Below are 25087 nucleotides of genomic sequence, written 5' to 3' on the forward strand. Positions count from 1 at the left end.
GATCAGCGGGTGCACGCGGACACACACACACACCCACACACACACACACACACACACACACACACACACACACCCCAGCGCACTTGTCCAGAGTTCAGGAGCAGATCCGGAGCTCTCCTGATCGTTGACCCCCAGAGAGATAACGGCCCGTGTGCAGGTTCACCTCCACCAGTTACACATCTGTCAGGAAAGACGTGGTCATTGATCAGGAGGCGAGGCTGTCCCGAACAGAGCTTCGGACGCGTCCACTCCGGATAACTCAGGCTCTCTCTGAAATCTGCACATTTTTAACATTTTTATTTTCATTTTTATGATATTTTTCATTCCTGGAGCTGGACAGAAACATGATGTTGAGTAAAGATCTCCCGGATATTGAGGTAAATTGTTTCACATTGTTCAGCTCATGGAGGAGAATTTTCCATTATGGTTTTTCGTGAACGAGCAAATATAACATTGCAAATCATGAATATCTTCTGCTGTTGGGTTTTATTGTTATAACTAAATGAACTTGTAGACACGTTTTTAAAACGCGTTGGTGTAACGCGGCACCATAAATCTGCCTTTAGTTCACGAGCTGAACACGCGCACAAGGAAAGTGCGGCTGCTTGCGGACGCGCACCAATTTTAAGAGGACTTGAAGGATTAGCATTGAAAGGGGAAATTTAACAGCTTCATTCTTTAGTTTTTCATTACAAGGACACTTTTCAGCTTGTGAAAGCAGTTGTAATGTTTTCAGTGTCCAGTGAGGGCAGGGGTGCAGATCCGATGTCAGGATTGGGGGGGACACCAACGTGATTTTGATTTTTATTTTTTTGCCAATATGCAACTCATACCATGCCATAAATTGCTAAAGGCTCGCCAAAAAATACTGCACAGGGAATCATTTATTGTGCTTACCTTTCTTGTTTATTTGTCCTAAACAGCCAACAGTGTGTGTCACTGCTTACTTAACTTAACACAGTTATGGTGGTAAACAGTTCTAAAAAAAAAAAAAAAAGGACCCATTGCTTTCATTCTGCACACCTCAAAACGCACCGTGGATGTATTATTTTTTTAGAAATATATTTTTAATAAATATTCTACATATTCAACCTTTAAGTCTGAAAATACATTTGTTCAATTTTGAATAATTTAGGGTATTTATATTGGGGGGAACAATTCATGTTTTTCAGAAATTGGGGGGGACATGTCCCCCCCGTCCCCCCGGGATCTGCACCCATGAGTGAGGGATTTCCAAGAAAGAAGAAAGATCTCTAATGTCTGCATAGGAAAGTCCAGATTGGCCAGTTTTTGCTGATTTGGTTGTGTTCAGTGCCAGTCTGTCTTCACCATATACATTGTGGTATATCATTCAGCACTTTAACCCTGAACACCAGTGATGCCAATATTACCGTATATTGATATGAACACCAATGCGTTATCCATAATTCATGCATATAATTCTCTGATACTTCTCAGCAAAAATATGAGAAAAATAAAGTATGCAAGTTCCTGTGGAACTTGATCCATCTACAGTATGTCCCACTGAGGACACGCTGCTCCAGAGGTTTGCTGATGCATGAAGACAGCTGAGGGGTCCTGAGAGGACATGACTGGGGCATGCAGCATGTTGGATAGTAGCCTAAACATTGACCCCCACCAACGACCACAGCGAATAGAATAAGAATTTTGCACAATGAATAACTTTTAACATAAATAGATATTTCTAAGAGTAACTAAAGGCCAGTAGAATTGGCTGTGATGTTGAAGATGGTGTTCACACATGCTGTAATCACCTTTTGATAATGTTAAGCTCCTTACAGCATTAAAGAGCATGTGGTAGCAGGATAGATTAAAAGAATGAAACACCAAAAAGTGAATTACAGCGGTCTTATGGCCTTACGCAACAAGCCACGTGTTTTATGTACAGGCTGTAGATAAGTGGCAGGGGGCCAGGGGGGACTCAGGTGTTCACGTGTAGGCCGCAGGAAACAAGCCCATGAAAATCTGCTTTAAAAAAAAAATCCTGAATGTTATGTTCATGAATTAGTCCGATTGAGACTTACACAATCGTGTTTTGCTTTTAACTAGTAATTTTAAATCAAATTATTGACAACTGAGTCGTGTCGCTCGTTTGTAGGATTGGTAGACCTCTAATTTGGCCAGTAGGACATGAGTAAATCACATTTAAATCTGAGATACATAGACTTAACTTTCAGTTATAGAAGCTTGATCATTTCATGGTAGGGTTTAAATTATTTCATGACTTTAGAACTCCTATCTGGACAAAATAGTATTTTTATTTTTAATTAATGTCATTATTAGTGATTTGCATCAATGCACTGGGGCACATAATGTCCACACATCGACCAGCAGCTCGTCATTATCTTATCTTGAACTCTGTCACTAAACTTCAGACTTCACAGAACAAAGTTCCACAGGTTCTTTGTTCCGTGTTTATTGATTAATGGCCATAGAAATAATGCGTACTACAGTTTTAATTATCTTACTGTGAAAGTTGAATCTGAAAATCCCAGTCACTTATCCTCTATCTCTTGTTAATTATCATTGCAAAAAAAAAACTGATATTAAAATGAACAAAGAAAAGGGATTAAAAAATGGAGACAGAGGTCATTCTTTTACAACACACTCTTTCCTGTGGTGAAAAAAGTAAAGGCTTATACTATTTGGTCCTCTTTTTTGAGCAGGAGCGCTGTTTACGTATTAGTAGGAATGATCTCTAAGCTCGGGCAAAGTGTAGTCATCTGGAATATCTAGACTTTTCACCTCAGCGTTAAACTAACACAATGTGGTTTTCTCTTCAGAGCATCCTGGCTCTCAATCCTCGGGTGAAGAGTCACGCTCAGCCTTTTTCCACAGCAAGTAAGAAGAATGAAAAGAAGCACTGGAAAAGAAACCCAGAAAGGAACTGTGATGTAAGAAAAACACTCAATGAGCCTTGAATGAAGGTGCACCTAGGGATGGGAATTGATAAGATTTTTATGTTTTCGATTCTGCTTAACGATTCGGTTCTTTATCGATTCCCTTATCGATTCTCATTTGTAAAAAAGGACAACAATGAGGCAAATGGCACTAATATGATAGGCAGTGTGCGTTAGTTTATTAGTTACATGCAGTACTGGAGTTGAGGGGGGATGAGGGGGGATGGCGTCCCCCCTGAAATAAAAAAGGTAAAAATCATCCCCCCAGTAAAACTGCCATCCCTCCTTTCCATCCCTTATGTCATTTCATCAATGAATGTGGTATTACTGCTATTTCAACATTTAGATTCATCACCAGAAAAATAACACCAGAAAAATAACTTATTTGACAATTTTCACCTGTTTCACGTACATTTTCACTTGAAATAAGTAGGAAAATCTGCCAGTGGGATTTATCTTCTTATTACAAGCAAAAACATCTTGTTCCACTGGCAGATTTTTATACTTATTTCAAGTGAAAATCTAATCATCTGATTTTTTTTTACAACTCGAGTACTGGTTACATGCTGTATTATTAGCCAGGGACATGCTAACGTTGCTGCTGCTGCTGGGTTGAGAATAACTGACGTTGGTCCGGAGCAGATTGAAAACGCAACATTCATTGATTGTTATTGTTTGCGCAAATTTTTTTGCATGTTGGTAGTATTTCCTCCCTTTGACAAAATATTTACTTGGCAAGTACTGCAAGTTACCCTGTTACTGTTGATTGCTCTGTGATGATGTCATTCGTGCCATTGGAATCGAAAAGGGAATCGTTTGCAAAACTTGCAAACAATTCCAAGGAATTGAAACACTGGGAACCGGTTCTGAACAAGAACCGATTCTCGATTCCCATCCCTAGGTGCACCTCTGTAATTGAGCCACTTATCTCCTTTAGCTTTTTTTGTTCTCTTCTCTTTCAGTCTTGCATTAAGCTTGAGAACAACTTTGACGATATCAAGCACACAACGCTGAGTGAAAGAGGAGCTCTCAGAGAAGCACTAAGGCAAAAACTGAATCACTTTCTTTTTTTCTTCAATATACCACAAAATGCTTTCTGCAAACACAACAAACACTTTCATGGTTCTGAAACAGCAGTGATAGTACTTACAAACTTCTCTAAATTTCCTTGACTGCAACCTTAAAAACATATGATACGTAGATGTTATACCTACATTTCTATTTCATTTTGTCAGTGCATAGTCATACTTCTGTCTGGCCCAATCTCTGTTTAGATGTCTGAAGTGTGCGGACGCTCCTTGTCAAAAGAGCTGTCCAACCAACCTGGACATCAAATCCTTCATTACAAGTATCTCCAACAAGGTACAGCGACGAACACATGTCTCAACAATATTACTAGAGTTTTATTCTGATGTGAGATTATGAAGATGAGAAAATGAAATAAAAATAGCGAAGACGAAAAATGTAACTATTTATAGAAAATGGTTGTGGGTCCTTTCATACGTGGATGTGTGCGTGTTTCTGCAAATAACAGAACTACTACGGGGCAGCACGGGCCATCCTGTCTGACAACCCTCTGGGTTTGACCTGTGGGATGGTTTGTCCCACATCAGAGCTGTGTGTCGGGGGCTGCAATCTGTACGCTTCTGAGGAAGGACCCATCAACATCGGAGGGCTGCAGCAGTTTGCTGTTGAGGTAAAATTGCCGGTTCCCCCAAAACAGACTAACAGACTTAAAAACTGTTTTCACCCAAAGGCTATAACAGTGCTTAAGACCGCAAAAACTTTTATCTATAAATCTCCATCTGTGTTATAGTAATGACCAAATGTGCTGCTGAATTTCAATGGATGAGTATGTGCCTCTCTTTGCTCAGGGTCTCTGCAATCTACTGTTTTTTTGTTTTGTCTCCTTAAACTGCTACGGTGTGTGTGGTTTAAATTGTTTTAAATAGGTCTTTTTATTCTGCACTTTAAGGGTTTGTATTACCAATTTCATTGTACTGTTACAATTCTAATTCTAATTCTAGTTCTAATTCTAGTTCTGATTCTAGTTCTATTTCTAATTCAAATTCTAGTTCTAATTCTAAAAAGCACGATAATCCTCAGCTCCTGATATCTGAAGTGATAATTTACTCATAGCAGCAATCAGGTAACAATCAATTATGGCATGTCCAGAATAGATGGGACAGAGAACCATCACAGATTTACACATTTTGAAGAGATGGAGGGAAATATTCTATGCAATTTAGTTTTGGAATAGCGGAGCGTGTGAAACACTTGAATCAGCTGATGCTTCACATTGACAGAACATGATTAAATCTTGCCCAGGCCCCCCTCCCAATCTGCATACCCAGTTCCTCCTCCCATTCGCGCGATTACACAAACATCTGAATTTTATTGCACATGGTTAAGAGATGGAGTATGGAAAAAAGGAGAAATGGTTAAATATAGTTTCACACCAACATTATTCTTTTAAAATGTAATCTAGGGTTTTGTTTTTCTGGGTTAAACCACACCAGAAGTCTTCACCTGAAGATGGGTCCTGCAGATTTTGAATGGAAGGCTTCAAAATCACATTTCCATACGTTTGTGTTTCTTCACAGGTGTTTAGTAAAATGGGCATCCCTCAAGTCAGGAATCCTGAACTCCCACCAGCCAATAAAATGCCAGAGTCTTACCACAAGCCTATCGCTCTGATTGGCTGTGGTCCAGCATCGATCAGCTGTGCTTCTTTTCTGGCCCGACTTGGATATGACAACATCACCATATTTGAGAAGCAGAAGTACACTGGAGGGCTGAGGTATCGTAACATCCAAGAGCGACACGGCACTGTCAAAAACAACAATACCGAAATACAACAACGCTGCATCATTCACATGTAAATGTTCTTCCAACGCAGCACTTCAGAAATCCCTCAGTTTCGTCTTCCTTATGAGGTCATCCAGTTTGAAATGGATTTAATGAAGGATATGGGAGTCAAGGTATTAGTCCTGGGACCTCAGGGCACTTTTTGAAGGTTTTGTTATAATAATGTTATCCTTGTTGCAGATGTTGTTGAAACTTTAACATGTCTGTATTTGCTGTTGTGTCTCCAGGTGGTCTGTGAGAAAGGTTTAGGTGTTAATGGGATGACTCTGACCTCCCTGAAGAAGGAGGGATATCAGGCTGTCTTCATCGGGATTGGTGAGTTTCACCTGTCAGTCTGATCCAGTTTATCGTCCCAGCTTTGAATCCATCTGTAATGGTGTGTATGTGTGTGTGTGTGTTACTCCAGGTCTCCCTCAGGCCAACAGAGCTAAGATCTTCCAGAGTTTAACGGAGGATCAAGGCTTCTTCACCTCTAAAGATTTCCTGCCTTTGGTGGCCTCTGCCAGCAAGAAAGGCATGTGCCAGTGCCGCTCTTCTCTGCCAGAGTTAAAGGGGGTCGTGATAGTTTTGGGGGCCGGTGACACCGCGTTCGACTGCGCTACGTCAGCTCTCCGCTGCGGCGCCAAGAGGGTGTACGTCTGCTTCAGGAAGGGATTCAACAACATCAGAGCGGTCCCTGAGGAGGTATGATTGGCTGGGTCGCACAGGTAAACACGTGTAGTACATAATTAGATAAACAAATGCATGTGGTTGCTCCTTTACGGTCAGATGGAGTTGGCCAAAGAGGAGCAGTGCGAGTTCCTGCCCTTCCTCTCTCCTCGTGAGGTGATCATGAAGAACGGACGGGTTGCTGGGCTGCAGTTCTGCCGCACCGAGCAAACCGAGGAGGGCGACTGGCTGGAAGATGAGGACCAGATTGTGAGGTTGAAAGCTGATTACATCATCAGCGCTTTTGGGTCCATGCTGAGCGATCCACAAGGTAAGGGAGGATATTAGCTGAGTAATGCTGAGACAGACAAATCCTTAAAAGTTCAAAACTGAATCAAACTTGTACCATTTCACATTTTGATATGTTGTATCTGTATCTGTTTTTACTTTTTTAAAGATGTCTGTTAAGATGTACCCTACATTTTAAAACTCTGTTTCCTGCCCTTTCTGAGCATTATTATTTTTTTTTTTTTTCTGTCCTTGAGGAAGGTTTACCAAGTAAAAATCAATGTGATTAATATGATCTGCAACAAATGCTGACACAGTGATAAAACTTAACAAGGATTACTTTTACCAGACTGTGACCTGAGCTGCAGTTGGGAAGCACATACAGACTCCTCCACTCGTGTCCACGGGAAACCAGACTAGTGATATGTGTGACTAACCTACTAAAATTCAATTAAATTCAATTTTATTTATATAGTGTCTATTACAGCAGAAGTTGTCTCTAGGCGCTTTCAAAATCAGTACCTAGTTAGTTTCTGAGGGAAGCATATGAAAATAAAAAAAGTTGTTTTTCTACGTTTATGAAATCATTTTCTTTTAAAGATGATTTTTTTTTGCTTGTTTTTGTCAAATAAATGATTCCCCCAAAACAAAGTAAAGGCTGGATTAAACTACAGTTACTCGAGACATGTTTGCTCCTGTTCAATCTGATGAAACCAAGCCTGCGTTGTTCAGAAACATCTTTTTTTCATTTTTTTCATTTTTAAAGTGAATGCATTACTCTTCCTCAGTTACTTGTATTAAATTGAATAATTTTGTTTGCGTGCATCTCCTCCTGACTTAGATGCTCCTTGTGTGCCTGGCTGCAGCAGCCAGAAGTTGGCTACCAAATGTGTTGTTTTGTATTTTGTTCTTGGCATGTGTTACCTATTTTACTTGCAAATCACAGAAGGCAAGGTTTGTCAGAGGCAGAGAGTGTTTCCGCAACTTTTTGTGGTAGTTTTAGTCCGGTAACCCTAGAAACTCTCTGACAGATATCTACCTACACCTCTGTGCTGACAGAAGAAGTCCAAGGGCCCGATTTACTAAAGGTTTGCGTGTGTTAAAACCTGTGCAAACTTGACAGCACCCGCAAACCAAAGTGCCAGCTGATCTACTAACAGCGTGCAAAGAGGATTGCGTCTCTGAAATGCGCAAAATTGCACACGCAATTCAGTTAGTACTTTTGCCCTGATGAATAATCAATATGGGGCGTACCCGCGCAGAAATCCTAAATACTGGGAGGGGAAGATGCAAATTGCTCCATTTACCACGCGCAATGAGATTTACCAAGCCTGAAAGTAATTGCGCGTATTGTGATTGCGTCTGTATTTAATACGTTCGAAAGGAAGGTGCTATTCTGCTGCTGCTGTTATTGTGGCAGGAGGCGACATCCAAAATCAAAGAATACGCAGAGAGAGTCTTTATTCTGCTGCATGCTATTTTAAAAACGGTTGCACAAGTTTTATTAAAGGCCACTTTTTCTTTAGTTCTCCGCCTTATATCTTGCCACCTTCTTTTAATGTGCCCCCCTCCACTCGCCCACAAGCAGGCCAAGCCTTTGTGCCAAAACTTTGTATTTTATTGATTACTTATCTTATTGAACGTGAAATCATCCTTCGTAAATTACATTTAATTAAAACCCGTGCTTATTAATCACAAAACACAGGTTAAACATCATGACCAAATCCGCTCCGACCCGCTGTGTCAGGATCAGCGCAGAGACTGCAGCTTCGCCTGAATTATGGTTCTGCGTTAAATCGACGGCGTAGCCGACGGCGTATAGGGTCGCGGTGGGGTGTGCGTCGCCGCGTAGCCTACGCCGTCGGTTCTGCGTTGGTGTGACGCGGAACCATAAATCAGCCTTTAGTGTGCGCTCTGTGCTGTTCTGAACACTTCTCTTCTCTTCTTGCCATATGATGATCCCGTCTGTCACACATTTACTGTCAGTGTTTGCTATATAATATATAATATTTGCAATATACTGTGGACATCTGAATAAAAACTTAACTCATAAATAGATGAATCAAAGCGCTCTCCAGCTCTGTGTCTGATGTCTTTTTCTCCTCAGATCATGCCGAGCACCGCGGGGTCACGCAAACCCGACCAATTAAATATTAAAATCAAATTCAGTCCTGTGGCCCGTTTTTCTATTTCGTATTTTTGATCTGTGCCTAAAATTGAAATATGAAAAACCAGACGTTTTTCCGTTTTTTGTGTTACCAACTGCAAAACCATCGCAGGTTTTCTCCGATATTGCGTTTCTTTTGGTAATGTTTAAATGTATTTGCTGTAGTTTAATGTGTTTATTTGCCTCTTCCACTAATATCTCTAACTCCAACTTGTTCAATTTCATTTTGCGCTTGTGACTTGACTGTGCTTTCCATCCACTCTCCATGGCGCAGATTTTGCGCTCGCAAACCACGCAACACCTCATTTAAATACTGCTGTTTGCACCTGTTATCAATTGCACACGCAATCTTAGTTGATCACCCGCAAACCACACAACAACAGCACGCGCAAACTTTTTCAGTGCACACGCAATTTAGTACTCTTTATTTAGGATCTTAGTAAATCGGGCCCCAAGAGTGCATACTATCAATCTGTGTCATTAAACAGCAAAGCTACATTTTCATCTCATTTTTTTTTTTTTTTTTTTTTTATTGATCTTTTTATAGGAAACAACATATAATGAAAACATGGAAATCTGTAGTCAAACACACGCATTATACATTGTCTCCTTTTTTTTTTTTTTTTTTTTAAAACACACAAAACCTAACTAAGGAACAGAGTCTCTGTAGCGTTAAATAATAAATAAACAGATGAGCAAGAAATGATCAAAGGAGGAAAGTAATGTATGAGCAAAAATGCATACAAAAAACAAATGCAGTGGTGAATGTAGATGCCCATAAGTGATATCCCATTAACTGGAAATAAATAAAACATAAAAAAAACAAATTAAGGAGATGAAAAGAAAATTAAGGGAGGGGGGGGGGGTCAGTCGGTGGGTACAGTCTTCAACGCGGTAAAGTGGTCTATGAAAGATTGCCATTTGCGAACGAATTTAGCTGCGTTGCCTTTTACAGAGTATCTCACCTTCTCCAATTTAAGAAAAAACCTAACATCACTAAGCCAAATAGAAATAGACGGGGACTTGGGGGATTTCCATAAAAGTAAGATACGACGTCTTGCTAAAAGGGATGTGAAAGCCAATACTTCTGACTGTGTGGGGCTGATATGTGAGGAGTCAACAGTGAGTCCGAATATTGCTAAGAGAGGGGCCATAACAACTTTTTTACCCAGAACTTTAGACATGATCACAGAATAATCACTCCAAAATTTCTGTAACCTAGGACAGGAGAAAAACATATGACTTAAATTGCATGGAGAACCCTGGCATCTGTCGCATAGGTCTGCAACATTCGGATATATTTCCGATAATCGGGATTTTGATAGGTGGGCTCTATGCAGCACCTTAAATTGAATAAGTTCAAATCTAGCGCAAGGCGTGCTAGATCGTATGCTACGGATAGCTTTATCCCACAGCTCCCCTGCATTTTCATCTCATTTTTAATTTTTTTTTAAATGTTGATGTAACATGACGGCATTTACAGGTGAACCTTATCCATGTGTTGTTTTTGTGTTTGTGCAGTGACTGAAGCCATGGCTCCAGTGAAGCTCACGCGCTGGGGAACCCCAGAACTCAACACAGAGACCATGCAGACCAGTGAAGCCTGGGTGTTCGCAGGAGGAGATGTTGCAGGCTTAGCAAACACCACCGTGGAGTCAACGAATGACGGCAAACAAGCTTCATGGCACATTCACAGATACATACAGGTAAATCTGGCAAGAATCTTTTTTTTTATTTATTCGAGGAACTTCTTCTTTCCCCAATGTTTGTCTTCTCATGTTTGTCTGCAGTGAGAATAAGAAACATGCTTTCCTTGAGTCAGATTCAAGAGAATAATATGTTCAACTCCGTACACTCTCGTATTAATAATGTGATTGAAATATCCCCTCACCATTGTTTCTCTAGTCTTTGCATGGACAGACGGTGGACACAGTCCCGAAGCTGCCGTTGTTCTACAGTGCTATAGATCAGGTGGACATCAGCGTTGAGGTTTGTGGAATAAAGTTTCCAAATCCATTCGGCCTTGCCTCTGCTCCTCCCACGACCAGCACAGCTATGATCAGGAGAGCTTTTGAACAGGGATGGGGCTTCGCTTTGACCAAGACATTTGGACTGGATAAGGTACTGTTCAGACGAGTGGTGTGAGGTATCTCAAGAGCACCTACTCACTCACTCAGTTAAAGTACTGCTATACATATGTCTCTGCAGGATCTGGTGACCAACGTATCTCCTCGTATTGTGCGTGGAACCACCTCAGGTCATCTGTTCGGACCTGGTCAGGGCTCCTTCCTTAACATTGAGCTCATCAGTGAGAAAACAGCAGCCTACTGGTGTCAGTCAGTTGCTGAGCTGAAGAAAGACTTCCCCAATAATGTAAGTTACATGTGCAGCCGCCATCACAACATGTGTGCTGGATGGAAGAAAAGCCAGTAATAGTTAGAGCTCATTTTACTTTAGGGGTCAAAACAAATTGGGTGATGGAGACTGGTTGTGCTGTTCTGAATGAAGGGTTTCCTCCTTCTGTCATCAGGTGGTGATCTCCAGTATAATGTGTAGCTTCAACAAAGAAGACTGGACAGAGCTGGCCACGATGGCTGAGGTAAGGCAAGCCGCATCTCAAGGCATGAATCATACAAGTTTATACAATATAAACAACATAGTTACTGTTTTGCCACTAAGTGAATGAATTGTTATTAGGCCTCAGGAGCAGATGCACTGGAGCTGAACCTGTCATGTCCTCATGGGATGGGAGAGAGGGGCATGGGACTGGCCTGCGGACAAGTATGCAGATGTTTTGGGGGTGTTTTTGTTGTTTTTTTCATCTTAACAGCATTTTTGCTTCTGCACATATTTGCTACACCTGCAATTGACACTTGTTAATAAATAATTCAAAATACTTACATGCATTTCCTGGTTCATTAGGACCCCGTGTTGGTGCGTAACATATGCCGGTGGGTGCGTGCAGCCGTTTCTATCCCTTTCTTTGCCAAACTAACACCAAATGTTACCAATATTGTTGATATCGCCAAAGCTGCCCATGAAGGTGAGAACACTTCCTCCCTTTTCTTTCTTTGTAGCTTTTTACAGTATATATGCCAGATGAAATGAATAACTAGCACATGCAATATAAAATGCTGCTTAAATGACAGCTAGACATGAGTTAACACCTCATGTAGGTCATTGTCGTTCTGGGTTCAGGTGGAGCAGATGGAGTCACAGCCACCAACACAGTCTCAGGTTTGATGGGACTGAGGGCCGACGGCGCACCCTGGCCGGGGGTGGGGGCCGGCAGACGCACCACGTATGGAGGAGTGTCAGGTAAGTGCACAGTCTTCACAAACACAAAATATAATACATTACAACTAGATATGAATGCACAGTGATGAACGAAGCATTATAAACTCAAACCAACTCAAACTCAAACCAAAGTCCATCTTAAAGGAAGAAAATCACTTCAAGCCTATTTTGTTTCAAGAATGTGAAGTAAACTGTTAGTTGCATTATTATTATTTGATTGATGAATTGCCAATTAAACCCAAAAAGTACTGAAAATTATTATATTTCAGAGGAAAAATGTCTTTTGAAACCAGTCATTTTATTTCTATACCTTTTATTTGGTGTTTGGGTTTAAACTTTATATTACACAAGCTTTTAATTAACAGTTTGTGCACAAACGTCTTACTTTGTAAAGCAACTACTATTTGCTATTGAGTAAAAAGGATAACATGGATAAAAAATGATGTGCACAGGCAACGCCATCAGACCCATCGCGCTAAAAGCCGTGTCAGCCATCGCTAAGGCAATCCCAAATTTCCCTGTTCTGGCCACCGGAGGGATTGACTCAGCAGAGAGCGGGCTGCAGTTTCTCCATGCTGGTGCCTCAGTGTTACAGGTATATTGCTATTGATGTTGATGTTTGTTGTCAGCAGTAGATGCTCTGTCTGTGAGCTATAGACCCTTCATTCAAGATAAACATTTATGAAGTCAAGAGGTTAGTGAAGGGAAACACTTAGACTGGCAGTGAACAGAAAATAAGGTTTACAGGAAAGCATCTACAGCTGTCAAGTTTGTGGAGCCTCAAAACAGTGAAATGTATTATTTACAGTTTTTAATTTCAAGGATTAAAGGATTCAAGGATTCAAGGAATTTTTATCGTCATTCCAGCACATGTTAGACATGACATGGAACGAAATGTGTTTCCCTGTTCCCAGAGCATGCCCCGAACAAAAAAGAAAAGTATATAGAGCAAATAAAATAAAAATTAAAAAATAATAAATACTAAGAATATTATAAATAGGAAAATATTCAAACAGTAAAAACTGCCAGTAGATGTGCAGGTCCTGAACAATGGATCATGAATGAAACAGAAATCATTATGTTGTTGAGAAACTTTGTTCAGTTTGTTTTTTATTTATGTTTTATACATTCCTAAAAGTCTTGATTATTTCTGTTTTCAAAAGGTGTGCAGTGCAGTTCAGAACCAGGACTTCACAGTGATTGATGATTACTGCCTGGGTATGTAGATGTTTCTACCTTTTGCACCACGATAACATGTCCAGCCTGTAAAGTTGCATCATTACTACTGATATGTATGAATGTGTTCAGGTCTGAAGTCCTTGCTATACCTGAAGAGCCTTGAGCTGAAGGACTGGGATGGTCAGTCTCCTCCAACTGTGAAACATCAGAAAGGAAAACCCATTCCCAAACTGGGAGACCTGGTCGGGAAGGTACAACAACATAATTGTATTAATGCTGTGATTGGAGTTAAAATGTTAACAGTTCCTTACTGTATTAAAATTAATTTGCCAGCTGGTTAAGCTGCTGTTTTCTTAACCTTTTATTACCTGCCCGCTCTCAGGCTTCTGCTCTCGAATCACATGGGCCCCTTGTACAGGGGGCTCTGGTAATCAACAGGATGTTCGTAGCACTTTTCTACAAGTGATGTAATCATATCACTGACAGCACAAAATGATCATCGCGTAATGTTTTATCAGATTTTAAATTCAATTCAATTCAATTTCATTTATACTGTATAGTATGGAGCCAAATCAGGGCCAAAAGTTTTGCTAATTTGAAAATAAAATTTGAACCTGAAATTTTTTTTTTACAGTTTCAGTTTTATTTTTTTCAGTATCAGATCTTTTTTTCAGTTTCAAATCTTTTTATTTCAGTTTCAAATCTTTTTTTCAGTTTCAAATCTTTTTTTTTCAGTTTCACTTCTTTTTTTTCAGTTACAAATTTTTTTTTCAGGTGCAGACTTTTGGCCCGGATCTGGCGTGGGGGGCGTGGCATCAACTGAGAGGGGCGTGGCATCATGAGTGACAGCAGAACAGAGAAGGCGGGGGACCTTCCTCAGTCATGTTGCCTTCAGGAAACGTAGGTTGCAGAAGTTATCAGTAGAAGTATGAATCAACACTGTATATACACTATATTCATGTGATTGGCAGTGGAAAAAACTGATATTAGTGACACATTTCTGTTTGAAAGGCTGTTTTAGACCGTACTTGGCACCAATCGCAGTATAAAAGCAATAAACTATGCCAGACTCTACAGTTCAACAGCCACACTTTAAAGTTTGACATTTCCCACTTCTACATACTACCAAGTACGGTCTAAAACAGCTTTTTAAACAGAAATGTGTCACTAGTATCCGTTTTTTCCACTGCCAATCACGTGAATATGGTGTATATACAGTGTTGAATCATACTTCTACTGATAACTTCTGCAACCTACGTTTCCTGAAGGCAACATGACTGAGGAAGGTCCCCCGCCTTCTCTGTTCTGCTGTCACTCATGATGCCACGCCCCTCTCAGTTGATACCACGCCCCCCACGCCAGATCCGGGCCAAAAGTCTGAACCTGAAAAAAAATTTGTAACTGAAAAAAAAAGAAGTGAAACTGAAAAAAAAAAAGTGAAACTGAAAAAAAAAGACGTGAAACTGAAAAAAAAAGATTTGAAACTGAAAAAAAGATTTGAAACTGAAATAAAAAGATTTGAAACTGAAAAAAAGATCTGATACTGAAAAAAATAAAACTGAAACTGTAAAAAAAAAATTTCAGGTTCAAATTTTATTTTCAAATTAGCAAAACTTTTGGCCCTGATTTGGCTCCATAGTATAGTGTCTTTTACAACAGAAGATGTCTCTAGGATCTTTCCAGAGACCAGAACATGACCCCCAAGCAATTATTACATAAACATAACATAAACAATGGCAGGTAAAAAACTCCCCTGGTGGGAGAAAAACCTTAAGCCAAAGAGTGGCAAGAAAAAACTCCCCTTTAGGAGGGAAGAAACCTTGAGCAGGAGCTGGATCATAAGGGGGGACCCTCTTGTCGGAGGCCAGCTGGGCAGAGCAGGAAAAGAGGGAACAGACAGAGAGAAGGAAGAACAGAGAAAGGAGAGACACAGACACAATGGCTAAGTGGTGCACTGATAGCAGGAGGCCCGCTCTCCAAATCTACATTTGGATAATCTAGGAACTACGAGTAAACCTGCACTCTAAGAACAGAGACCTCTGTTAGGAACATAAGGTACTATTGGGTATTGCAAATATCGCAGAGCTAGCGTGTTTTGGAATGATTATAATATATGTTTACAATATCCTTTGAATGATTGATGTGTGTGTGCAGAGCCTCCCTAGTTTTGGTCCATACCTCCAGCAGAAGACAAAAGCCATCGCAAAGTACAAAACTCATCTCAGAGAAGCAGGTGAAACCAGTGATGAGCAAGCCAAGATCAGCCGAGTCAACACACAGAAAAAACCTGTTCCTGCTGTCAAGGTTTGCCACACACTTACTTGGAACTATGTATGATCTATTAAGTTGTGTTCTGTCCAACCAATGTTTGTTTGGGTTGTAGGATGTGATAGCCAGAGCGTTAAAGCACATTGGAGCGTACCAGGAGCTTGACAACGTGGAGCAGGTACTCAAACTTTGCTCACAGTTGCGGTCAATTTATTTCCGTTGACTATACAGTTACATTTGAAAACTTGAAAAGAACATTTTAACAATTTTTTGATTTAGTTGCAATAATTCAATATATGTAGTTTCTGTAGATGCAAGAAGTAGCAGCAAATCATAAATTTTCATTGGCATCCCCTGCATTCTCAGGTCGAAGCTCTGATAGATGAAGACATGTGTATCAACTGTGGGAAATGTTATATGACCTGCAACGACTCTGGATATCAGGTATGCCTGTCAGTCACTGTGATCTGTGGTGTTTCCTCACCAACCATCCTTGTGTCAGTTTCTAGTATGAATATTCAAGTTCTTCTGTCCTGTAATGTGACTTTCTTACTGTTTCTCAGGCTATAACGTTTGACCCAGAGACCCATTTCCCCCTTGTGACGGACAAGTGTACCGGCTGCACTCTGTGCTTGAGTGTCTGTCCAGTTATAGACTGCATCCAGATGGTCCTCAGGAAAACACCTCACGCACCCAATAGGGGCATACCCATTAGTCCTGTTTGCTAAAAGGATCCATAGAAACAATCCTTGCCACAGATCTTCAATATGGGATAAATCAGCAATAAAATTTTCTTTGGGTTGAGGTTTGGTGTAAATTAATTTATGAAAAACATTCTGAAGTATTGATTTGCATTAATTGCAGCAGTAATAGTACCATTGCTCTTATTGAGATTAAGCAGTTTAATGTGGCTGTGATTACTTCATTATTGTCATGAAATCAAATTTACAGTAAATTGACTATTTCATGAATGTATTAATGTAAACGAAAATTCATTTTGACATGGTCCGTGATATAAATATGGCTTTTCTGATGCTGCAAACCATTTGTACACGGAAGCACAAACTATCAGGAGTCTTGTAGTGATTACACGCAAACAACTCATCACGTTTTCTGTGTTTGTGATTCTCTTTACTTCTAAAAGATGTGTGCAATAGCCAAAAGGAAAAAATATTCCAACATAAATCTATTATTTGTTAAATTTACTGAGGCAATAAAGAAAAAAATATTAATTAAAATTAAAATGTTAAAATATTTGTGATATCTCTAAAGTAATTATTTTACGTTAATATCCTTTAGAAAATTTGAAGTACAGCGCTTTCCATGTTAACTTGCATGTATTATTACTCTGTGCAACTTTGTATTTCACACATTATTCAAATAAAATGGCAAAATATACAGATTATGACATAGTCATGCTTAATGGCCCTTTATTCTGATATGTATATACGTACATTTATGTATGTGTATATTCTATACATATATATATACACACATATATACACACTCACCGGCCACTGTATTAGGTACTGTGGTCCATCTGCTCATTAACGCAAATTTCGAATCATCACATGGCAGCAACTCAATGCATTTAGCCATGTCGACATGGTCAAGACGTTCTGTTGCAGTTCAAACCGAGCATCAGAATGGGGAAGAAATGATTTGAGTGACTTTGAACGTGGCATGGTTTTATGGTGCCAGATGAGCTGGCCTGAGTATTTCAGAAACTGCTGATCTACTGGGATTTTCACACACAACCATCTCTAGGGTTTGGGAGAATGGTCCGAAACAGAAAATATCCAGTGAGCAGTTCTGTGGGCGCAAATGCCTTGTTGATGCCAGAGGTCAGAGGAGAAGGGCCAGATTGGTTTGAGCTGATAGAAAAGCAACAGTAACTCAAATAAGCACCCGGTATGCAGAAGAGCATCTCTGAACGCACAACACGTCCAACCTTGAGCCAGATGGGCTATAGCAGCAAAAGACCACACCGGGTACCACTCCTGTCAGCTAAGATCAGGAAACTGAGGCTACAATTCGCACAGACTCACGAAAACTCAACACCAGAAGACTGGAAATTGTCACGGCTCAGACAGGACAGAGTACCCAAATGCACAACACCAGGCAGGATCAGAGTCCAAGAGGCTTTAATCTTTGTCAAAAGGCAGGCAGGGGTCAAACCGGGTAGTCAGGCAGATCAGGCAAACAAAACCAAAACGGGCAGGCAAAAATCCATAAAACCAAGAATCATGCAGGGTTACAGGCAGGCAGGCACAGGACAGAAATCAGGAAGGCTGGAAAGCGGGGCAAAAGCACACGACAATCTGGCAAACTAGAAGGTGGAAATGGGCCGGTATATGAGGGGAACTGCTGATGAGGGAAACCAGGTGTGGAGCTGGGTGGGGAAGCACAGGTGAAGGGAATGAGTGGATCTCTGGCTGATTAGGGTGGCAGGATCTGGAAAAACAGGGGAGTGAGTTAAACAGTAAAAAAAAAAACCTATCCTACACTGTGAAACTGTGACAGAACCCCCCCCTCAAGGGACAGATTCCAGATGTCCTAAAACCCCCCACCCCGGGCAGGAGGAGGGGGTCCGGAGGAGGGGGTCCGGAGGAGGGCCCCGGCCAACACATGGCCAAAGCTCCGGGGGCCGTCCTCGGTGCCGGGCAGACCGGCGAGGCAGTTCGGGGGGTCGCCCTTGGGGCGTAACAGGCGGATCCGGGGGTCGGTCTGGGGGCTTGGCAGGCTGGTCCGGGGGTCGGTCTGGGGGCTTGGCAGGCTGGTCCGGGGGTCGGTCTGGGACTGCGGCAGGCTGGTCCGGGGGTCAGTCTGGGATTGCGGCAGGCTGGTCAGGGGGTCGGTCTGGGACTGCGGCAGATCCATCCAGGATCGCCTCAGGAAGGGGAACAGAGACCACCTCCAGAACAGAGACCGGCGGGGCTGCCTCAGGAACGGAGACTGGCTGCGGGACCGCCTCAGGAACAAGAGTCGGGGCTGACAGGATGCGGGGAGCCGGAACCGGGACTGACAGGATGCGGGGAGCCGGGGCTGACAGGATGCGGGGAGCCGGAACCGGGGCTGACAGGATGCGGGGAGCCGGAACCGGAGCAGACAGGATGCGGGGAGCCGGAACAGGAGCAGACAGGATGCGGGGAGCCGGAACAGGAGCAGACAGGATGCGGGGAGCCGGAACAGGAGCAGACAGGATGCGGGGAGCCGGAACAGGAGCAGACAGGATGCGGGGAGCCGGAACAGGAGCAGACAGGATGCGGGGAGCCGGAACAGGAGCAGACAGGATGCGGGGAGCCGGAACAGGAGCCGGAGCCGGAGCTGGAGCTGGAGCAAGCTGGGGCTGGGGCTGACGCCTTCGTCGTTGCCTCCCCTGAGCCTGCAGGCTCCTGGGCCCACCCAGAGCCAGGCGTGTTCCCCAGAAAGGGGGAAGGGACTGGGGTGGGTGTGGGACCACCTCGGGAACAGCAACAGGCCGGAACTGGGGGCATGTCCCCGTCCCCTTCACCGTACGGTGGTAGAACGCCACTTGGTCCCCATAAAAAAAATCCCACAAATCCTCTTCCTTATGTGGTAGGTCCATGTTGGCTGGGTTCAGTCTTGGCCAGATTGTACTGTCACGGCTCAGACAGGACAGAGAACCCAAATGCACAACACCAGGCAGGATCAGAGTCCAAGAGGCTTTAATCTTTGTCAAAAGGCAGGCAGGGGTCAAACCGGGTAGTCAGGCAGATCAGGCAAACAAAACCAAAACGGGCAGGCAAAAATCCATAAAACCAAGAATCATGCAGGGTTGCAGGCAGGCAGGCAGGAACAGGACAGAAATCAGGAAGTCTGGAAAGCGAGGCAAAAGCACACGACAATCTGGCAAACTAGAAGGTGGAAATGGGCCGGTATATGAGGGGAACTGCTGATGAGGGAAACCAGGTGTGGAGCTGGGTGGGGAAGCACAGGTGAAGGGAATGAGTGGATCTCTGGCTGATTAGGGTGGCAGGATCTGGAAAAACAGGGGAGTGAGTTAAACAGTAAAAAAAACCTATCCTACACTGTGAAACTGTGACAGAAATACGTTGCCTGGTCTGATGAATCTTGATTTCTGCTGCGACTTTCAGATGGTAGGGTCAGAATTTGGCATCAACAACATGAAAGCATGGATCCATCCTGCCTTGTATCAACGATTCAGGCTGGTGGCGATGGTGTAAGGATGTGGGAGATATTTTCCTGGCACGCTTATTGTTGTATTGTTGTTGACCATGTCCATCCCTTTATGACCACAGTGTACCCATCTTCTGATGTCTACTTCCAACAGGATAATGTGCCATGTCATAAATATATGTAAATATATAAATGAAATGGTAAATGGCTTACACTTATATAGCGCTTTCCAGTTGTACTCCTACAGCCCCAAAGCGCTTTACACTGTAGACATTCACCCACCCGAACCACTGACCTTCAGGTTCATGGGCGAACGCTCTACCAACTGAGCCACCTTCCCCACAATAAATAATATAAATGATAATATATACATGTATATAAATAAATGTATTATAAATGTATTATAAAAAATAATATAAATATAATAAATAATAAATGAATAGTGGACTAATGTCATCATTATGATTATCCTTCCATGTTGTTGCAGGAAGTAAAAATGAAGTGACAGGATGGACGAGGCCCACTGACATTGAGTTTGACATGTTTATTTACTGTATTTTCATATTCTTTTTAATATACCTCTTCTGTTTTCTTGTTAATATTTATCTTCAGGGGCAGTTGTGATACCTGAATGATCCCCATGGGAATCAATAAATAAATCTAAACCTCAATCTTTTTCTTCAGTTTCAGGTCTCAACTCTACTAACAACTTCAAATGTAGTTTCACCAATATGGTTCTGATTTATATAGATTTCAAAAGTGATTTTAGATGGGCATAAAGCAAATAAGGAGTATGGATGTTCAGTCTTTTTTAGGTCTTACCTTGAGCCTCTCATAAGCCATTTACGAAAAACTGCATTTGTTCATATATTATAATGTGATTAAGATCAAGAAAAACAAACGTATTGTCTTTATGTTTTTAATGTGATTTTCAAGTATTTTTGAAAATATTTGTAAATATTTGGTAAATATTATCCATTTTTTTTGGTGTTTACTTTTTTTTTCTCTCTCTTGTACATACTCTTTTTCTACTTTTTATATTGCTCTTTTTATTATTTAACTATTTATTGGTTATTTCTATTTTAAGTTTTTTGTATAAAGCGTGTGTGTGTGTTTTGGCTGCTGCACGACTGAATTTCTCCTCTGGGAGATAAATAAAGTCTTCTATTCTATTCTATTCTATTAGGAAGTTGCAGAATTGGTTATCTGTCTTACTTGGAATGAAAACGGTTTGTTGATGAAATGTGTCCGGCAGGGAAAAAGTGAATTATAGATAAACAAAAGTTAAGTCTTTGTCTGACTTAAATGTGGATTTTTGTTTTTTTTTGTTTGATTTCTCAGATTTTCTTGATTTCCCCTCCTTGAACCGCCACCTTACTGTGGTGGAGGGGTTTGTGTGCCCGAGTGATCCTAGGAGCTATGTTGTCGGGGGCACTTTCGCCCCTGGTAGGGACTCCCATGGCAAACAGGTCCTGGGTGACGGGCCAGACTAAGAGCGGTTCACAAGCTTGTTATGAAGAGGAAACATCGGAGGACCGTTACGTCGCCCGGATCGGCGTCACCGGGGCCCCGCCCTGGAGCCATGCCTGGGGTTGGGGCTCGTAGGCGAGCGCCTGGTGGCCGGGTCTTTGCCCGTGGGACCCGGCCGGGCTCAGCCCGAAACGGCAACGTGGGTCCGCCTTCCAGTAGGCCCACCACCCGCAGGAAGGATCATGGCAGGCCGGTGCAATGTGGGTTGGGTAGCAGTCGTGGCGGGATGCCTCGACGACCCAATCCCTGGACCAAAACCCTCACAGTGGGGACATGGAATGTCACCTCGCTGGGGGGGAAGGAGCCGGAGCTTGTGTGTGAGGTTGAGAGATACTGGCTAGAGATAGTCGGGCTCACCTCCACACATAGCTTGGGCTCTGGAACCCAGCTCCTTGAAAGGGGCTGGACCCTCCACTACTCTGGAGTTGCCCAGGGTGAGAGGCGGCGGGCTGGTGTGGGCTTGGTTATAGCCCCCCAGCTCAGCCGCCATGTGTTGGAGTTCACCCCGGTGAACGAGAGGGTCGCTTCCTTGCGCCTTCGGGTCAGGAAAAGGTCTCTCACTGTTGTTTGTGCCTACGGGCCGAACAGCAGTGGGGAGTACCCGGCCTTCTTGGAGTCCCTGGGAGGAGTACTTGATAGTGCTCCAACTGGGGACTCCATTGTTCTACTGGGGGACTTCAACGCTCACGTGGGCAATGACAGTGATACCTGGAGAGGCGTGATTGGGAGGAACGGCCTCCCCGATCTGAACCCGAGCGGTGTTTTGTTGTTGGACTTCTGTGCGAGTCACAGTTTGTCCATCACGAACACCATGTTCAGGCATAAGGGTGTCCATCAGTGCACGTGGCACCAGGACACCCTAGGCCGGAGGTCAATGATCGACTTTGTTGTCGTTTCAGCTGACCTTCGGCCGCATGTCTTGGACACTCGGGTGAAGAAAGGGGCTGAGCTGTCAACTGATCACCACCTGGTGGTGAGTTGGATGCGCTGGCGGAGGGAGAGGTTGGACAGACCGGGCAGACCCAAACGGATTGTGAGGGTCTGTTGGGAACGTCTGGCCGAGCCCTCTGTCAGGGACATCTTCAACTCCCACCTCCGGGAGAGCTTCTCTCGGATCCCGGGGGAGGCGAGGGACATCGAGTCCGAGTGGACCATGTTCTCTGCCTCCATTGTCAACGCGGCGGCTCGAAGCTGTGGACGCAAGGTCTCCGGTGCCTGTCGTGGCGGCAATCCTAGAACCCGGTGGTGGACACCGGAAGTACAGGATGCCGTCAGACTGAAGAAGGAGTCCTACCGGGCTATGTTGGCCGGTGGGACTCCTGACGCAGTAGATAGGTACCGGCAGGCCAAGCGGGCCGCGGCTCGGGCAGTCTTGGAGGCAAAAACTCGGGTCTGGGAGGAGTTCGGGGAGGCCATGGAGGAGGACTTTCGGTCGGCCTCGAGGAAATTCTGGAGGACCGTTCGGCGCCTCAGAAGGGGGAAGCAGTACTCTGCCGGCACCGTTTATGGTGCTGGTGGGGAGCTGTTGACCTCGACTGGGGACATTGTCGGACGGTGGAAGGAATACTTTGAGGATCTCCTTAACCCGACTGACATGCCTTCCACTGAGGAAGCAGAGGGTTGGGGCTCGGAGGCGTGCTCATCCATCACCCAAGCCGAGGTCACCGAGGTGGTTCGTAAGCTCCTCGGTGGCCGGGCACCGGGGGTGGATGAGATTCACCCTGAGTACCTCAAGTCTCTGGATGTCGTAGGGCTGTCTTGGTTGACACGCCTCTGCGACATTGCATGGAGGAAGGGGACAGTACCGCTGGGGTGGCAAACCGGGGTGGTGGTCCCTCTGTTTAAAAAGGGGGACCGGAGAGTGTGTTCCAACTACAGGGGGATCACACTTCTCAGCCTCCCGGGGAAAGTCTACGCCAGGGTACTGGAGAAGAGATTACGGCCGATAGTCGAACCTCGGATTCAGGAGGAACAATGCGGTTTTCGTCCCGGTCGTGGAACACTGGACCAGCTCTATACCCTCCGCAGGGTGCTCGAGGGTTCATGGGAATTTGCCCAACCAGTCTACATGTGCTTTGTGGATCTGGAGAAGGCATTTGACCGTGTCCCTCGTGCCATTCTGTGGGGGGTGCTGAGTGAGTATGGAGTCCGGGGCCCTCTACTAAGGGCTGTCCGGTCTCTGTATGATCGAAGCAGGAGTCTGGTTCGCATTGCCGGCAGTAAGTCAGACTTGTTCCCAGTGCATGTTGGACTCCGGCAGGGCTGCCCTTTGTCACCGGTCCTGTTCATAATTTTTATGGACAGGATTTCTAGGCGCAGCCAGGGGCCGGAGGGGATCCGGTTTGGGAACCTCAGGATTTCATCTCTGCTTTTTGCAGATGATGTTGTCCTGTTGGCTTCATCAGACCGGGACCTCCAGCATGTGCTGGGGCGGTTTGCGGCCGAGTGCGACGCGGCAGGGATGAGAATCAGCACCTCCAAGACCGAGGCCATGGTTCTCCAAAGGGAAAGGGTGGCGTGCCTTCTCCGGGTGGGTGGAGAAGTCCTGCCTCAGGTGGAGGAGTTCAAGTATCTCGGGATCTTGTTCACGAGTGAGGGAACAATGGAGCGTGAGATTGACAGACGGATCGGTGCAGCGTCCGCAGTAATGCGGTCGATGTACTGGACCGTCGTGGTGAAGAGGGAGCTGAGTCGAAAGGCGAAGCTCTCGATTTACCGGTCAATCTACGCCCCTACCCTCACCTATGGTCATGAACTTTGGGTAGTGACCGAAAGGACAAGATCGCGGATACAAGCGGCCGAGATGAGTTTCCTCCGCAGGGTGGCTGGACGCTCCCTTAGAGATAGGGTGAGGAGTTCGGTCACCCGGGAGGAGCTCGGAGTCGAGCCGCTGCTCCTCCACATTGAGAGGAGTCAGCTGAGGTGGCTTGGGCATCTGTACCGGATGCCTCCTGGATGCCTCCCTAGGGAGGTGTTCCAGGCATGTCCCACCGGGAGGAGACCCCGGGGAAGACCCAGGACACGCTGGAGAGACTATGTCTCTCGGCTGGCCTGGGAACGCCTCCGGCTCCCCCCGGAAGAGCTGGAGGAAGTGTCTGGGGTGAGGGAAGTCTGGGCATCCCTGCTGAGGCTGCTGCCCCCGCGACCCGGTAACGGATAAAGCGGGAGAAGATGAGATGATGAGTGAGTGAGTGAGTGATTTCTCAGATCTTCAGCAAGTTTGGGACTGTGATGAAGATTATAACCTTTACTAAGAATGATTGATTGATTGAAGAATGTATTAGAAGAATTGCATAGGATCAGGTACAGTTTCATGACAGTACAGATTTGCTGATACAAAGTCAACTAAAAGGCATTATTCCAAGAAAGCATTACACTTGTTTACATTGGAGACCTTTTTTTTTAACTCATATAACATTGAATGACATAAAGGTAAGAAGCAGTACTTTGTAGGGAAGATTTTTAAAAAAGAAAAGGGGGGAATTTACTGTTATTTTGCACCGAGAGAGACTAAAAAGCTGATGAGACAAATAGAATAAGCTAGGTAATACAAAACAATAGCAGAAAACAAAACAAAAAACAAAAACAAAAACAAGAAACAATAATCAGAAGGAAACAGCGGGATGTGCAGTAGAGGCTTTGATTATTCCCAGTTACGAGTAGCAGCCTCCTGTAGGTGGCTTTTTAGGGTAGACTTGAAGGAGATTAGGGATTTGCTCTCTTTTATGGCTGTCGGTAAGGAATTCCACATGTTGGTAGA

General features: G+C 43.8%; 1 protein-coding gene across 1 annotated transcript; it reads left to right on the forward strand.

Moving 5' to 3' along the window:
- The first annotated feature begins 120 nt into the window (after positions 1-120).
- dpydb (dihydropyrimidine dehydrogenase b) lies at positions 121-17034 on the forward strand. Its single transcript, XM_061731989.1, has 24 exons — positions 121-377; positions 2805-2915; positions 3884-3966; positions 4196-4283; positions 4456-4617; positions 5525-5721; positions 5821-5902; positions 6017-6104; positions 6196-6473; positions 6558-6768; positions 10414-10598; positions 10798-11013; positions 11101-11265; positions 11423-11491; positions 11590-11673; positions 11815-11935; positions 12091-12210; positions 12642-12784; positions 13353-13407; positions 13498-13619; positions 15523-15672; positions 15752-15814; positions 16003-16080; positions 16200-17034. The coding sequence occupies exons 1-24, from the start codon at positions 345-347 to the stop codon at positions 16362-16364; spliced, it is 3069 nt and encodes a 1022-aa protein (XP_061587973.1). The 5' UTR covers positions 121-344; the 3' UTR covers positions 16365-17034.
- Positions 17035-25087: the final 8053 nt, after the last annotated feature.

Source organism: Cololabis saira, chromosome 10 (assembly GCF_033807715.1).
Source record: "Cololabis saira isolate AMF1-May2022 chromosome 10, fColSai1.1, whole genome shotgun sequence".
In the NCBI taxonomy this organism is placed as follows: domain Eukaryota; kingdom Metazoa; phylum Chordata; class Actinopteri; order Beloniformes; family Belonidae; genus Cololabis; species Cololabis saira.

Excerpts from the sequence above, each read along its gene's own strand:
- dpydb (XM_061731989.1), top strand. The coding sequence starts at position 345 with ATGATGTTGAGTAAAGATCTCCCGGATATTGAG. Across the intron at positions 10,599-10,797 it reads ACATTCACAGATACATACAG|TCTTTGCATGGACAGACGGT; the intron begins GTAAATCTGGCA and ends TTGTTTCTCTAG. Across the intron at positions 11,674-11,814 it reads TGGGACTGGCCTGCGGACAA|GACCCCGTGTTGGTGCGTAA; the intron begins GTATGCAGATGT and ends CTGGTTCATTAG.